The 17,016-nt window shown below is 43.6% G+C and overlaps 1 protein-coding gene and 1 non-coding gene across 4 annotated transcripts in view; both read right to left on the bottom strand.

The window, feature by feature from the left end:
• Wt1 (WT1 transcription factor) overlaps positions 1-17,016 on the bottom strand; it is a 49,627-nt gene that overhangs the window by 26,064 nt on the left and 6,547 nt on the right. For 2 of the 3 annotated variants that reach the window (XM_045157788.1, XM_045157789.1), the window contains exons 3-5: positions 16,709-16,811; positions 6,009-6,086; positions 5,077-5,127 (exon numbers count right to left, since the gene is read on the bottom strand). In XM_045157788.1, coding sequence (XP_045013723.1) covers positions 5,077-5,127; positions 6,009-6,086; positions 16,709-16,811 — 232 coding nt within the window. The remainder of the gene's footprint in view (positions 1-5,076; positions 5,128-6,008; positions 6,087-16,708; positions 16,812-17,016) is intronic. The other variant, XM_045157787.1, reaches the window with a different exon arrangement.
• On the bottom strand, positions 659-859 carry LOC123463176. The gene has a single exon (XR_006638773.1). It is a non-coding gene; the product is annotated as a small nucleolar RNA SNORA73 family (small nucleolar RNA).

Here is a 17,016-nt window from a genome sequence, read left to right as displayed (position 1 = left end):
CATGATCCTCATTTCCACAATAGCCCCTTCACCACCACTTTCCCTTCCTATTTTTCTCAGACAACTCCTTTCTTGTCTTGTTCTAAGCAAACCTGTCATTTTTCTCAGGTTTATGTGAGGAACATTCTTCTTTTTTCAAATTGAATAGTTAGAAACATAGTTTTGAAGCAGTGAGCCTACAGGGCTCAAAATATTTTTAACTATTTACAAGAGGTTGAGAATATTTTCCTAAAATTCAACATTCTCATGAGGGTTATTAGAAATTTGTGATGGCTTGAAAATATGTATTTATCAAATTCTATCAAAGCTGAAGTGAACCAGGGTTTATAAGAAGGAAAATATCACAACTGTGTACATAGATGTTTTAAAAGTGTGTGCAGTACAATATTAAGAGTTCCCTCAGGACTACTGGGAGTGTTTTTAAATATATTTTATTATTTATTTATTTGATAGAGAAAGAGAGAGAGAAATGGGTACGCCAGGGACTCCAGCCACTGCAAACGAACTCCAGACGCATGCACCTCTTGTGCATCTGGCTAACGTCAGTTGTGGGGAATCAAACCTAGATCCTTTGGCTTTGCAGGCAAATGCCTTAACCACTAAGCCACCCCTTACTAGGAGTGTTTTAATTCCTTTCTCTATATAAGTTATTTTTTTACATTGTTTCCTGCATAGTTTGTCTCCTCAATCATGATCCACAGGACTCTGAGAAATTATAGGACCATGCAGGAGCAGACCCAAAGGCCTCGCTTCATCTCCAATGTTATGGAAAGGAAATGCACATCATGGAGTAGAGCCCTAGGCTCCCCTGTACCACTTTGACAGAGCCGAGAGAGACCTCCTAGGCTATCCATGCTGGACTCTATATTGTTTTATTTTTTTAGTGTTCTATACTGTTTAGCAATTACTTGCATAATTTAAAATTTAAATACATTAATTGAATACAAGTTCAGAGAAAGGGTAGGGGAAAGCAGCAGCAAGAAGGCAAGACATGAAAATTAAAAAAAATAAATAAATAAAGCTGCCCTTCCTAAGTGAAAGGGGCAGGGGACATTGCACTAAACCAGCAGCTTCCAACTCATCAAATCCAGGAGTCCATTCTTCTTTCTGGTGGTAGATCTATCGGACCTCAGCCAAGTCCAGTACAACAATAAAGGAGTGGTACTGGGGGCTGGAGAGATGGCTTAGCGGTTAAGCACTTGCCTGTGAAGCCTAAGGACCCCGGTTCGAGGCTTGGTTCCCCAGGTCCCACGTTAGCCAGATGCACAAGGAGGCGCACGCGTCTGGAGTTCGTTTGCAGAGGCTGGAAGCCCTGGCACACCCATTCTCTCTCTTTCCCTCTGTCTGTCTTTCTCTCGGTGTCTGTCGCTCTCAAATAAATAAATAAAAATTTTAAAAAAAAAAAGGAGTGGTATTGGGGCTGTGAGGTTCAATGGGGGAGCACTTGCCCAGCATACAAGAGACCCCAAATCTCATGCTTGTACCACAAAAGAAAAGAAGGGAAGAAAAGAGGGAGGGAGGGAGAAAGGGAGAGAAGGCAGGAAAGAACTGTCTCAACAACAAAGGTAGCTATTTGATAGGGAAAATCAACAGCTTTGGGCTGGGCTGGAAAGGAAGAAGTGTGCTCAGGAATGCTCTATTCGCAGAACTGTTCCCATGTTCCCCTGTTCCAGTGTTCCCCTATTCCCAGCACCGTGGCTTTCCACCTTTGTTTTTGCCTCTGAAGCTCCAGGAGCCACTTAAAAGCAGGTCAACTGTTTGCAAGAAGTAAATCTCTTAGAAGAGTACCTTATGCTCCTGCGCCCGGACTAGGGAAGGTACAGGGCTGTGCTTGGAACTCCCAGCCAGAGCCTCAGCTATCTCTTTTGGCAGGCCTTCTCAGGGATGAGACCATGTCTAGAGGGGATTTTCTCCAGATTGGACAGCCTTGGCCCTACCAAAACATACAGCTTTGTTTTCACCATACATCACTCATTGTTGAGTCCTCTCCTTTTTCCCTTTGAGCATTCATAGGTCAAAAACTGTGTTTCCCAACAGTCTGTGAACTTCTTGGACCAGCAAAGGACATTCATTTAACTCGGCACTCCTTTCTCGTGTCTATTGTGTTGGATTTCCCACTCCCCCTACTCCGGTCCCCAGAGAGTAACTTCCTCCTTGTTTTAATAACTTGGACCACAGTCAAGGTTGATGTGTTTCTTCATTTTGCAGGATATTTTCTTCAGAAGAGACAAAACAGAGGCCAACAGCATAGCCGAGCCTTGTTAGCAGCCTTAGGAAGTCAACAGCCATTAAGAATACACACAGAAAACATTCTCATATAAATACAAACCAGACAGCACTTGACGTCAGGAGTAGAAATAATCAAAACGGAGGACTAAGGGGCTAGGGAGATGGCTCAGCGGTAAACGACATATGCTTGGAAAATGGAAGAGCAAGTTTACGGAGTCCTCAGCAATTTTTTTCCCTCCTATAAACCTGCTGTAAAAATTAAACTTCAGGGCTGGAGAGATGGCTTAGCAGTTAAGCGCTTGCCTGTGAAGCCTAAGGACCCCGGTTCAAGGCTCGGTTCCCCAGGTCCCACGTTAGCCAGATGCACAAGGGGGCGCACGCGTCTGGAGTTCGTTTGCAGTGGCTGGAAGCCCTGGCGAGCCCATTCTCTGTCTGTCTCTCTCTACCTCCTTCTCTCTGTCTGTCACTCTCAAATAAATAAAAATAAACAAACAAAAAAAAATCTAAAAAAAATTAAACTTCATTTGTTTAAGAGAGAAGAAAGGAAGTGAGTTTCACAAAGTACCTCCTCTCTGATTTGAACTGAAATGCAGAATTTTCTCATTTGAGGTAATAAAATTAGCTGTGGTCCCAAAGAGTCAGCCCGTGGCGAGAGGAACCTTACCACCACCTCACTGTGTTTGCATTGCAGCTAACCCATGGTCTATTTAAAGTCCTGTCCTCACCCATCTTAGGCCTGCTCCATGATACCCAGTGACAGAAGTCTCTGTGGACTTGATCAGAGCAGGGGAAACTTTGTGAGTCACTTTTTAAATGGAAAACTCTTCAAGGGAAAGAATATGAGCAAGTATCTAGTGAGAGTTAATCGGAAGTATTTGATCTTTTAACTTAAAAAATTGATATTCAATGTGATGCATGGTATGGAAATCATGACTTTTTCTATGGCGGATCTACCATGATTCCTCTCATCACTGAGAAAAATCAATCCATATTATCCAGCTCTCTGAATAAAGTCAGTATTCAAGAAGTGCATTTGGCTGGGTGTGCTGGTACACACCTTTCATCCCAGCATTTGAGAGGCTGAGATGAGTTCGAGGCCAGCCTGAGACTAATTTCAGGTATGCCTGGGCTAGAGCAAGACCCTACCTAGGAGGAAAAAAAAAAAAAAGCATTTGTATTTCAGACCTGCTTTTCCAAGATGTAAATAACAAATGAACTCTTCAGTTTTCTTTCCCTTATGCCTGACTGAACACTATATATATTATTCACACTTTATGCTTCACCCTGACAATACAGTTTCTGACTCTTGGCAAGTTCCAAGATCACATATCGAAAGACCTTTAAAAGTATCAAAGTTATCTCAATTATGGAAAGACTCACATACAAATACATGCCAAGATTCCTTATCTGTAATTTTTGGAACTAAACAAACCGCCAAGTCTGTATTCCAATGAGAAGAAATTTTTAAAAATTGAAACATACTGCTTACTTCCCAATCATGTTCTGTCTGTTCTTGGCATTTAATCTGAGGAAAGTTACTAAATTATGAATAGAGAAGGGGATTTTTTAAAAACAAGGAATCCAGAAAAGGGTGGAATTCAAAAGCCAAGAAATACAAGAGGGTAGGTAGTATGAGAGAATGCTAAAATTGTTAACAACTCCTTGAATGGAAGTGGGGAAACAGCCTGGGCTAAGTGACAAGAGGTTGTTTATCGTATTTATTTATTTACTCATTTAGGTTTTACTTTCAGATCCAGGAAGTGAATATTGGTAAAATAGCAGGGTATGGGGAGTAGAGAATAAGACCTAAGTGCTTTAAGTCTTAGGTGAAAAGCAACTTTGCTGATTGCTGAAGGGTGATCAAAAGAAGAAGAAAAAAAAAATAAATAAAACAGGGCACAAACAAGGAGCAAAGGAAAAAAGATGGAGGCTGGTTCTGACATTGAAGTAGAGGAAATAAAATCAAAAGAAATAGCTACAGAAGTACTCCAGGGTCCAGGCTATAAGGCTGGAGAAAGGGCAAAAGTTTGAGACTGAAAGAAAGAAGAAAAGAGAATCTTTGTAAAACCTGGCCACATGTTTAAGGTAAAAAACTCAGCCTCCCTGGGAAATGCAAAGGTACCTATAGAAAAGCAAGTGTAAGTAAAATGTGTCTGAAAGACTTGAGTCAACTAAAGAGAATATGTTTAATGCCACAAACACAGTGTCCTGTGAAACATTAATGAGGAAATGGACAAGGTCTCTGTGGTATGAGCTTTTAAAATGTATTGCAGGGGTATGTTGATAAGAAATATCACTAACTTCATTACATATATAAGAAGATGGGAGGAACTGGATAAATGGTTTAGTGGTTAAGGTATTTGCCTGCAAAGCCAAAAGACCCAGGTTCGATTCCCCAGGACCCACATAAACCAGAAGCACAAGGGGCACATGCAACTGGAGTTCGTTTGCAGTGGCTAGAGGCCCTGGCATGCCCATTCTCTCTCAGTCTGTCTCTCTTCTCTCTCTCTCCTTGAAAATAAATAAATAAATGTTTTTAAAGTCTTTAAAAATAAAGAAGAGAGGAGTCAGGGTAGATGGTGCATGCCTTTAATTCCAGCACTCAGGAGGCAGAGGTAAGAGGATCACCATGAGTTCAAGGCCACTCTGAGACTATATAGTGAATTCCAGGTCAGCCTGGGCTAAAGCAAGACCCTACCTCAAAAAAAACCAATACATAAATAAATAAATGAGGGGGAGCTTAGGTGGGGAGAGACTTTTGCCATCCCCAATTGCTACTCTGATGACTTATGTCAGTCCTAAGTCTGGCATCACCCCACATCAGTCACAAGGTCATTGTCCACTCACTTGCTCTGCCCTTCTGTCCATTTCACTGAGCTGGAGCTCCCAGCAGCCACTCTAGAAGAGAAGAGGTGGGGAACGGGGAATGGAGGATATGTGGCGCTGGCAAGCACCCCAAGTCCCAGAATCCAATGAGAAGCCATGAAATACAGAGTTGGGGTAAAGGCACCTCAGAGAGGCGCAACAGACCCTGAGCTTTGATGTCAGATCTACACTTGAAACCTCAGCTCAACCACTTTTAAGACATGAACTTGGAAAGTGACTTGACTCTCTGGGCTTGATTAAGCCATGCACAATACAAGTGGGGCTGTTAGAGAGATCAGATGAGCTGACCTCGAAGAGCTCCTGATACATCTCAGGCACTTCACGAATATGACACCCCACTGCCATCTCCTCTGGGCCCCATATGCTTTCTTTGTTCTACTTTTAGGTTCAAAGAGAAGCCCTACCTATGTTTGGCAGCTGCATTCTGATGAGCAAAACCCGTTAGTGTGACCAGGAACAAGCACATGGAATTTTGCATGGTCCAAACCATCATGACACCAATTCAAATTTGGATCCCACACTTTACTTGTGCAAGCATTCTTTGATAAGATAGCATAATGGTTAACATCTGTGATAGCACTAGAATGCAGAAGCATTAAGTGAAGTTTCATGGACACAACATCTTTGAAGAATTCTAAAACATTCAACAAAGAAAGGCCACAGTAAGTGTTCCCAATAGTCCCAATTCCCTTGCTCCAGACAAAAACATCCCCTATTTACATTTTTGAAAATTTAATGCTGAACACAACCCACCAACTCAGAGAGGGAGGAAAGTGTCCTATAGCTACAGGGAGCTATGCCTATTTTTCTAGAACTGTACTCCATAAGTTGTTAGTTCCCTGAAGATGGTTTGAGCAGTTAGAAGTTGAAGGACAACTGTGGAAAGACCTTACCCTTTTAAGGTGGCTCCTAGGTTCATCTGATTCCAGGTCATGCATTCAAGCTGGGAGGTCATTTGGTATAAATTGTCACTGTTGGAAAACATCAACAGTTAGACACATCACCACATACACCAAGATACAACTATTTCTTCCAAAGCAAAGGATCTTCAACTTGTCATTCCAATGCAAACCTGGCATTTTCTAGAGTGACAGAAGATGTGAGTCTGTGATTCACACTGCATCATGCAAACTTACCCACTCTGCAAATGGCAGAAAGTAATTTGGGAGCTTACAAAGAAATCCATAAAATACTAGAGTCCCTAAACAGGCATTGTACCTTGGAGGAGAGGATAGAGGGAGTGAAACTTTGAAAGGCAACACGGGCTGCATAGCTCAACATGAAAGTTAAAAGCCCAGAGCTAAGAGTAAAAAGATAGCTGATTAATTATTCATGAAATGGCTGTTAAGGGTTTTTTAATTAAAAGAATAAGTATTATATGGCTTATGAGGGTCTGAAAAGTCAGAGTGATGGGTGATGGATGAACTAATATGCATGGGTGTGACAAGCAAATGAAAGAGAATGGTACACTCAGTACACATCTGAATGAATTGTTCTATTTAAATGCTATCATCCTGGTACAAGTCAAATGAGCTTAAGAGAATTAAAAACAATAGCTAATGATTTATATTAAGACCCCAAAGGAGAAAATACTTCTCTATATAAACCAACCAAAAGCTGCTCTCCTTCCTTTGTATTTATCTCATTCCTAGCACATACATCAATTACCAGAAATCTCCTACATGCCCAAGCTCTAACAGAAATACACAGACGTCTGAACTGAAATAGTTAAGCATGAAATCTTGGATTCAAGAGATTAATGGCTTGTCTGGAAACCTTCGATCTAAACACATTACAGAAGAAAATTTTCATTCTACCTTAGTGGCAGAAGTGAGAGGAGATAAGAGCCATTCAGTATCTAATGTGTGATACCGGATCACAAATCCTGGACAATCTCGTTCTTGTCATGGAATTCCTTTCAGTTGCTTCATAGGGCAGAGGCAACATGAAATTTCAACTCAGAGAGGGTTTTCTCTGGCCAGTTGGTGGAGAACTTGTAGAAGGGTGAGAGAAATCACAGCAGCTCAGAATCATGAATACTGTGCACTCTCTCAGTGTTGCCTGATAAATCATAACAAGAGTCTGTCTGACTCTCATATAATCGCTCTGAACATTCATTTGGAACTCCTTAGTGGCAGGTACACAGCATAAGAAGGAAATCAGATTCCAGGAGAGAATTTTGCATATGAAAAGTGGAGTGACTTCAAACTCTAAGTATGTGCAGTTTCATTAGTCAGTGTATATCTGGACCCCATCATTCACCCCCATGTCTGACTGGCTATTATGTTGCCACAATATCCCACATATCAATGAAAAAATGATTAGTTTCTCCTGCAGCTTCCCCACTTGCAGCAGCGGCCGTGCTGGTCTGTGCCACTGCATTTCGTAATTCCAGGAATTCTTGCTGTAAGGCTAGTGTAATTAATTCCTGAAGGACCCCAAGTTTTATTAGAAGTGCCAGCCTGCCGCATTTACTACAGGAGAGCTTCTTGAACTTTCTTTGGGCTGACAGTTCATTAATAAGTGGCCTCCTCCACAATCTCTCCACTGGTTTTTGTTCTCCTGCGCCTTTTCATCAAGCAATCCATTTATTAATCTAGCCATTAATCTCAGCCAAAAGGCATTGTATTCCCCAGGTAGCTCTATATTTTTGTCACTAATTTTTATTGTTCACCAACTAAAATCACTCAGCACCAGTTGACAGTTTTCCTAGGCTCTGTTGGGATATGGGATCTTTCTGAAATTATTTAATCCTTGTTTAAGACTCAGAATATGGTCATTGTCAAAAAGGCTGGGAAACAAGATGAGTGACAGCAATTTGTGCACATGAATGAATGAATCCTGAATATTTAACTTTATGTGTAGGAATTTGTTAAGATTCAAAATATGCCCCATTGATTCCTAAAGGTCCCTATAGAAAATATCTCAAATACAAATATTTTGAAGGGTATTTCCTTGTATCAGAAAGCAAACTTTCCCAAGTATACAATGTATGTCTTACGTCTTCCTCCTGATTTTTTTTTTCTTTTTGGTTTTTCAAGGTAGGGTCTCACTCTAGCCCAGGCTGCCCTGAAATTCACTATGGAGTTTCAGGATGGCCTTGAACTCACAATGTTCCTCCTACCTTTGCCTCCTGAGTGCTGGGATTAAATGTGTGCACCACCATGCCCAGCTCACATCTTCCTTCTGAAATGTTTAATAAATACACTGTACTATTCTGCCCAATGTAGTAGCCATGTGTGGCTACTAAGCCCCAGAAATAAGGCTAGTGCCACACACTGAAATAAGGTTTTGGTTTTACTGAATTCATCACAACATTTTAAGATGAGTTTCATTTTTTCATATTTAAATGTGGTTGTTGCATACTTCAAATTATATGTACAGCCTGTACTGTGCTTTTAGTAGAACAGTGGTACTGTATGAGTGATGCTTTGTATGCCATGCTCCTTCGGACAGATCTTGGCATTTGTATAATAGTGATAACAATGGATAATAAATAATAGTAATAGCAAGATAAAAATATTTCCCTTTGAGAAATCAATGGGATTATGCTTTGAGCCTATGAAATAAAAATGTAAGCAATTAGTCCATCTCTCACCATCTCAGTTTTCTCATCTGTCCAAAGAAAATATTAATAATCTTAATTTCACTTTAGAGGTATGGTGTGAGGCTCAAAGAAGTTAATGTCCATAATGGATCTTTGACGATAATATCTTTTAATTTTGTCTAACCTAATAAAGTTTTTCACAGAGCATTCACATATTCTCAATAAGGCTCCCATCAACCTTGTAAAGTAGGTGTCCTTATCAGTAACATTTGTCAGATAAGGGCTGGGATTTAGAGAGGTGCCTGGGGTCTGAGCCTAGTCCTCACTATCATTTATATAATAATAGTGGTGGTAGCGATACACAGAGGAATCTAGATGTAAAAGAAAAGATGCTAAAAGAAACATCAAAAGCAAATCTGCCTCCAATAAGGAGCAATGATGCAAGAGGTCCACTTTGTCCTCTCAATCTCCCAAGGGTAGTGCCTCTCCAGGTAATTAAGATCCCAGCAGGAGCCTCACTTTGTGATTCAATTGTCTTAATAGCTCAGCCCTCAAACCCTCAGAAAGGGAGGGAATGTGGGGAAAGGAGAGAACTTTTAGAAAATCCCCAAGCTACTAATAGGTTTCCTGAGGTACGATAGAATCAGAATACAGTTTTAACCACATCCTGCCTTCAGCTTGCCTACGGCTCCACAGTGACTCAGTAAGCTGGATTGGCTGGCACACTTTTCCTCTTAATGTCATTGACAGCAATGACAATAACTGATGCTGGAGAGAGGACAAATTGTGAACTGGAGCTAAAAATACTGGTACAAGCATACTTAGACTCTGATCTCTTTAGCAATCAGCCCATGCCTAGATCTCATCACGGCAGTCCATGAAAAGAGGCAGCACCACTTAGGGAATATTGGCCTTTGGCAAACAAAGCATCTAAGTATTAAATGGCCACTTTAGGTGCTCAGTACCTCATCCCCTGACATCAGATAAGCAGGTGGCTTGGCTCACAGTAACCACAGTGGTCACGTAGACATTTCAGCTCTGCCGAGCTCTGCCTGGTCGGAAGTGAACTCTTAAACTGCAGGCTGTCAAAATATATTCCAAAAGTCATGATAGCTTTTACATCTTTTTAAGTAGATCTCTTTTTTTTTTTTTTAAGCCACTTGTTTCCTATGTAAGAAATGTTTGAAGTTAGAAGCAAGGGAGAGAGGGGGAAAAAACTTCTATAACTGGGATTAATGTGAGTTGGAGTAAAATAAAAGGAAGTCAGTCCCAGCAAAAAGGGGAACTTAAAAGGAAATCAGTAGTAGATCATATAGTTTGTTTTGGCCTGGACTGCAGTATTACTGAGTTCTCGACCTCTGCACAAAACAAAGGAAGAAAAGAAAAAAAAAAAATACCCTCAGCCATTATGTAGACCAGAACTCCTCCACTCTTCAAGCACAATGTGACTCGCACATTGTCATCTTTGAACATGTTTACTATATTCAGCAGAGCAAGGAAGAAAGGATCATGTCACCACTGGAACGGAATCACCTAACCTTCTTGAGATTAGGGTTTCCTATACCAATGTGTTTAGTGGCTGGCAGAATAACATCTTCCTTATAGGATTAAAAAAAGAAAGTCAAAGAAGAAGAAAAAAAAACTGGAGATCTCTCATATCTGTGGTCAGAATTTGTGATGTTTCCAGCTTCTGCTATAATAGCCAAGCCCTGTGCCAAGGGAGAAGCCTCCGTCCATGAGCTTGTGTCTACCTGCTAAGCAAGGCACATGCAGAGAAGCTGCGTGAAGACATCCACAGAGCCCTTTTCCTGTGTTCTTCCCTTCACACAGGCTGGCGCCATGGAGCCTGGCTGCCCTGAACTTTCTGCCCAGCAGGCCACAGTGAATAATTAATTCATAGTCACTCTCTTGGTATTGTTCATTTCTCTCAAGCTACCAGCTAACCAAAGGAAAACCCACTGGGGATTTAATTTCTATTAATAAACACTTGTTCAGCAAAAAAAGTTACAGAATATTTGGAAGTAGATTTCCCCCCACCTCCCTGGAGACGAGTTCAATTCAAGCCTGTGGCTTTGATAACATGACCCACCACCCAGGAAGCCACTTAAGACCTTCTGCCTTCTGCTTGACTATGTGGCAAATAGTAGTCATATACTAATTAAAGAGATGGTGTAAAATGCCTACCGATACACAAGGGGAAACAGGCATTATTGATGATTTTATTTTCTTGAGCATAGATGCATGTCATCTGATTTACGTCTACACTGAAGGCCAATGAAGCAGTGAGTCATGGACCTCCCTTTGACCTGCAGTTCCCCAGATTCTGCAGCCACTCTAGCAGATAAGGTGGTTTCTCCTGTGTTAAAGACAATCTAAAATCATGGGCTCCACCACCAATATCACTATTTGGGAATACCAGCATTCAGTTAAAAATACTCAAACCAGTAGTGATTGATTCCAATGGTGAAATAGTGCTAACTGTTAAAGGTCAACAGTAGGGGAGGAAAACATCCTCATCGAAGCCAGTAGACAGTGGCTAAAGAAAGATGCATACGCAGATGAAAGAACAAACAGCAAGAGAAAACACTAGACTGCCCACCCAAAAATCAGCACCAACAAGAATATGTTTCAAACATAGTGTCCAGAAGTTTTCAAAGTAGCTGTGAGAATCAGCTCATGATGAGCAGTCAGGGAATGGAGCTCCAAAGAGGTCAGTAAGGAAAAGAGGCAGGGGGCGTTGGGGAGAAAACCCTGTTAGCTGTCTTTTGTAAGATAGAAATTGTTATGTTTGGGCTGGAGGGATGGCTTAGCAGTTAAGGCATTGCCTGCAAAGCCAAAAGACCCAGGTTCTATTCCCCAGGACCCATGTTAGCCAGATGCACAAGGGGGCGCATGTGTCTGGAGTTCCTTTGAAGTGGCTGGCCCTGGCATGCCCATTCTCTCTCTCTCTCTCTCTCTGTCTTCCTCCATCCCTCTGTCAAATAAATAAATAAATTTAAAATTTGTAAAGAAATTATTACGTTTGGGTGAAGTTGAACTTCATATCTTTCCACTCCTGAAATCAAGGGGTCCACCCTTCCCTGGGACTTTGCCTCTCGGCAAATACATGCCAGTGTGACCCTTAAAGCAGCTAGTCCTCCTTGAATGGGATGGACAAGGAGAAGTATCTCTGCTTGAGAATCTGCTGGCGGTTGTACTGAGTTTCACTTGAGTAGTTCATGCCCAGTGGTAAAGATAAAGGTGGAGGAGTCTGCAGTTTGTTAAGATGGCTACTTTCTGCATTAGGATTGCAGGAAAAAGATCAAGTTGTGTTCTGATGATACCCACCAGAAAAATACTGGCATAGCCACTAAGAGCTTTCTATTGAGAGCTGAGGTTAAAATGAATACTTAGGAGGACTTTCACCACTGTGGGGAATATGGTCCATCCTCCAGCAAAACAAAAGACAAAGGCTCTCTTCAAAGAGAGAGGAAACAGCCAGGCATCGTGGCACCCACCTTTAATCCCAGCATTCAGGAGGCAGAGGTAGGAGGATCACCATGAGTTTGAGGCCACCCTGAGACTACATAGTAAATTCCAGGTCAGCCTGGGCTACAGTGAGACCCTGTCTTGAAAAGAGAGAGAGAGAGGGAGAGGGAGAGAGAGAGAGAGAGAGAGAGAGAGAGAGAGAGAGGAAATAGGGTGCAAAGGGTAGGAGATGGATTTGATCTGAATTTGATGGATCTGTATCCAACTTGAAAACTAATTCTATCTCTTTTTTTTTTAATTTTTTTTTTTATTTATTTGAGAGCGACAGACACAGAGAGAAAGACAGATAGAGGGAGAGAGAGAGAATGGGCGCGCCAGGGCTTCCAGCCTCTGCAAACGAACTCCAGACGCGTGCGCCCCCTTGTGCATCTGGCTAACGTGGGTCCTGGGGAATCCAGCCTCGAACCGGAGTCCTTAGGCTTCACAGGCAAGCGCTTAACCGCTAAGCCATCTCTCCAGCCCACTAATTCTATCTCTTATCATGTCCCAGTGGGAAAATTCACCTCTTGGGCCTCAATTTCCTCCTCTGGAAAATGGAGGTGATGACCTATTGCCCACCTCAAAGTTCAGCTATATGGATGAAGGAGACAGCACTTGTAGGATGTTTACAATGATACCTGGCACACAGGAAGTCTGCATAAGCATTTGCCTTTATTCATCAGCAGAAGGTGCTAGAATAAACTGTACAGGAGAATAATACAGGATTAGTAATAATCCAGGTGAAGAACACTGGATGGTTCAGAATCACTTGGATTCAGAGCAGATAGGCTTTGAAGGCAGAAAGACTGGTTCTCATTCACCGTATGACCTTGAGCAAGCAAGTTCAAGTCTGTGAATTTCTTTATTAGTAAGATGGAGATTATAGAATAGTCAGAGGAGTGAATGAGGAACTGAACAAGCACTTAGCATAGTAACCAACAGTACATAATGTGCATGCAATACATCCTGGTCATTGTGTTATATGGACTCATGGAGCTATGATCATCAGTATGTTCTGGCTTCAGAAGCCTGAGCAACCTTCAGCCAAAATTTCTACCCCCCTTTTTAGTATTGGGGAGAAAAAAATTTCACTTCTCCAAGGTTCTCCACTTCTCCCTAGCCACACACTGATGTGTGCAGCTCCAATTCCACAGGTCTGTTACCTGAGAGAGGAGAAAATGATACAAGGAAAACATTGGAATTTTGAGACTTTCTTCAAATCACGTGCACATTACACTATGCTCATTTAATATCAGAGATGGACCACTTCCTCATTTTTCAGGTTAAGAAAGGAAACCAGATTTCAATATAGGACAGAACAAAACTTTCTATAGGCTGGGTGTGGTGGCCTTTAATCCCAGCACTCAGCAGAAGTAGGAAGTAGGAGGATCGCTGTGAATTACTGATCGCTGAGACTACATAGTGAATTCCAGGTCAGCGTGGGCTAGAGTGAGACCCTACCTCAAAAAACTAAAAAAGTAACAAAACACAAAAATCTTTTTATGGGGGCCGGTGGAGGGCAGTGAGGACAGCTCAGCAGTCAGCCTCGGGGAGCAAATGCAACAAGGCAAGCAAAATACAAGCAACCTTTCCCAGAGAGTCTCAACTTCAAACAGAAAAAGGAATGGACCAGGGACAAGTAGAAACACCACCAAGATCCAAAACTCAAATGTTAAGAATTCAAGAAATTAAGGTTGAATCTTATTTCCTATGCTTCTCAAATGCTACACCCATACAATCATTAAACCTTCTTCAAACATTTTTAAGAATAGGAAAGAAAGAAGAAAAACATACACCTGCAGGAATGTCGGTGCACTCACCCAATTTTAAAACATCCCTATACCTGTCCATTCATCATTACTGCAAGGGAGGTATGTGATTTTCAAAAATGGATTAACGGCATTATGAACTTAAGGTGCAATGGAACTTCAAGGTCTAAAAGTGCCTACTTCAAGGAAGTAAGCTCTTTTCCTCATTTTTTCTTTCTTTTGAGATGTTTCTACTCAGGAAATTTCTGCAGTAGAAAAAGAAAGTTTTAGGAGATCCATGTGAAACCAAGAACAAAAAAAAAAAAAATTCCAGAATTACATAAAAAGAAGAAAGGGATAAGCAGGGATTTCTACAAGATGAATCTTAGAGGCTGGACTAGAAAACATGGAATTTGTGTATAAAATACAATGTGGGGGTTAGGGGTGTGGCTCAGCATTGAGCGCCATGCACCAGACCCTGGGTTCAGTTTAAAAACCAGAATGACTTTTCTCTGTGATAGTAACCACAAATTCATCCTACATGAAAATCTATCCCCAGAACTAGGTTTGGAGAATAGTTCATAGTGTTTGTGATCCCTTTATCCCACACAAGCCTGCTGATGCGTCTGGTCCTAGAATTCCTCAGGGCTTGGCAGAAGGGAATAAGGGATATGTCTGCAGCAATAACACTATTGTGACAAACCAGCACCTTCGAATCACCAACCCCAAAGGAGGTATCCCACAGGCCCCACATCAAGCTCTTTGTCTGGCATGGGATGAGAAGTGGACTGAAGTGGTCCAAGGTCTTCCCATGGGAACTGTTTCAACTGCCTCCTTTATAGTTACTAGAATAACAGCCAGGAGCAGCTGCTCCAGAAGGATGGATATCACCGGCCTAGTTCACACTTTTCTTATAAGGGGTGAGGTTTATGGCAAAGAAAAGGTGCAAGTCTTGCACCCATTCCACTGAATTTTCCCCCCAGAGGGATGGATGGTGCTGGGATAACGAGTGAGGTGGTTTGATTCACGGGTCCCCCATGAACTTAGGAGTTGTGAATGCTAGGTTCCCAGCTGATGGAGATTTAAGAATGAACGCCTCCTGGAGGCAGTGTACTGTTGGGAGCGGGTTTATCGGTGTTATTTCCCAATGCCGGTGTTTGGCACACTCTCCTGTTGCTATGGTCCACCACCTTATGTTGGGCGGAGGGGGGAGGTGATGTCCAGCCTCTGCTCATGACATCGTTTTCCCCTGCCATCATGGAGCTTCTCCTCGAGCCTGTTAGCCAAAATAAATTCTTTTCCCCACAAGCTGCTTTTGGTTGGATGGTGTCTTTCAGCAATGCGAACCTGACTGCAACAACGGGCGGAACACGGGTCCTGAGGTAGCAGGGGCACAATTAAAAATTGTGGGAGAAAGAGAAATGGGTACCTCCATCTGCAAGGCATGGCCAACCCCCTGCCCCGCCTCCAAAGGGATGGGGAATCAGAGATCCCATCTGACATGCTGCTGGATTTTCACGCAAAGAAAGAATGATTTCCAAAGTCCGAGGTGCCTCGGAAGTCAGAAACAGAAAAGGCGCCTCTCTTGAAACTCCCCGGAAGATTCCCAGGTGGGAGAGAGTCAGACCAGGTCAGACTCAATTTCTAAAATGCATTGGAGGGGCCGTGTAGGGAACACTGGGGTGTGCTGCTGGGGGTTCAAGAGCAAGAATGCGCCCCTCCTCCACCTGGGAGGCTGAGGTCTCCAGGCGCGGCCATTCCCCCACCCAATCTCCCCAGGCAGGCGGTTTTCCTTCCTTCATGACTTCACTGCCTCCTTCCCTTGACGTCAGCCTCCCGGAGCCGAGCGGAGGGGCGGGGAGGATGGGGATGGCTGGGGGGCAGTCGGTGTCAGGATCCCCGCACAGGAGGAGGAGGGAGCCGTGAGGTAATGTGCGCCCAATCCCCGGCCGCAGAGCCCCCCCAGTGGCCACTTCCCTGCCCCCCGCCCACCTTCCCGCCCGTGTGTGAGCCTCAGTTACTAAGCAACACTATCTGAGACGCGGGATGCCGGCCAAGTTCACCCAAAGTTGAGGAATAAATTTGGGGGAGAGTTGGCGGAGAATCGAGCAAGACACCACAGAAGGGACGGAGGAGAGGGCGGGGGGCTGGATGAGGGGAGAAAAAGGAATAAAAAAAAGCTGGTTAGAATAAGTGCAGACTCCCCGACCACCGCCCAGCGTCGAGGCTGGGGGTCCAGCCCAGGCGCCCAGAGCAGCGCTAGGAACAAGCCCTCAAAGGCCGCCGGCCCCCCGCCAAACCTCTATAGGGTTGGAGTGGGGAAAGGCAGACGACGGCCATGGCACACTGTAAGCGCCCTCTGAACAGTTCGGACCTTGCGGCCAGTGGGTGCGGATGGCCTGGGCAGAACGGAGTGGGGACGGATTCCGTGCTTCCAGTTGGACATAAGGAAGTTAAAAGTTTCCCAATACAGACCCTTAAAAAATAACTTGCTGAAACCACAGGTTCTTCTCCTCCTCCTCCTTCTTTTTCTTTTTCTTCTTTTTTTTTTTTTTTGCGGCGGGGTGGGGAGCAATATGGTCATTGCCCTTATTCATATTCAAAACAAGAACTAGGAGGAGATTTCTGAGATCCGCTATACCTTGTCCTAAGTGGCTAGAGCCAAGGCTCCCAGAGCCTCCAGGACTGATCCTTCGGCTTCTGAACTCCAGGTCTGAGGTCCCAGCGCCGCCTACTCAGTGCCCCCTCTGGGGTCTCCGCGACCCAGTCACAGTGCCCGTCACCTTCTTACCTGCTGTAGGGCGTCCTCAGCAGCAGAGCCTGGCTGCCAGTGCAGCTGTCCGTTGGGGTGTGGCATCCGTAGACCGGGGGCGGCACGGAGTACTGCTGCTCGCCTGCCAGGGAGCCAAGGGCAGCACAGTGAGCGCGACGTGCCGGGCGATGGGCAGGGGCGTGCATGCCGCAGGAGCCCACGAGCTGGGATACAGGGGTCTAGGTGCCAGTTGTGCCCTCCCCCTCCCTCCCCCCATCTTAACAAATGCTTTATATTTCTTGGGTAGTCAGTCATCGGCAGGCTCCGCGACAGACCCTCAGGGTTGA

Source organism: Jaculus jaculus, chromosome 8, assembly GCF_020740685.1.
Source record: "Jaculus jaculus isolate mJacJac1 chromosome 8, mJacJac1.mat.Y.cur, whole genome shotgun sequence".
Classification (NCBI taxonomy): Eukaryota; Metazoa; Chordata; class Mammalia; order Rodentia; family Dipodidae; genus Jaculus; species Jaculus jaculus.
The sequence above is the reverse complement of the archived record's forward strand: the minus strand, read 5'-3'. Positions and strand labels throughout refer to the sequence as shown.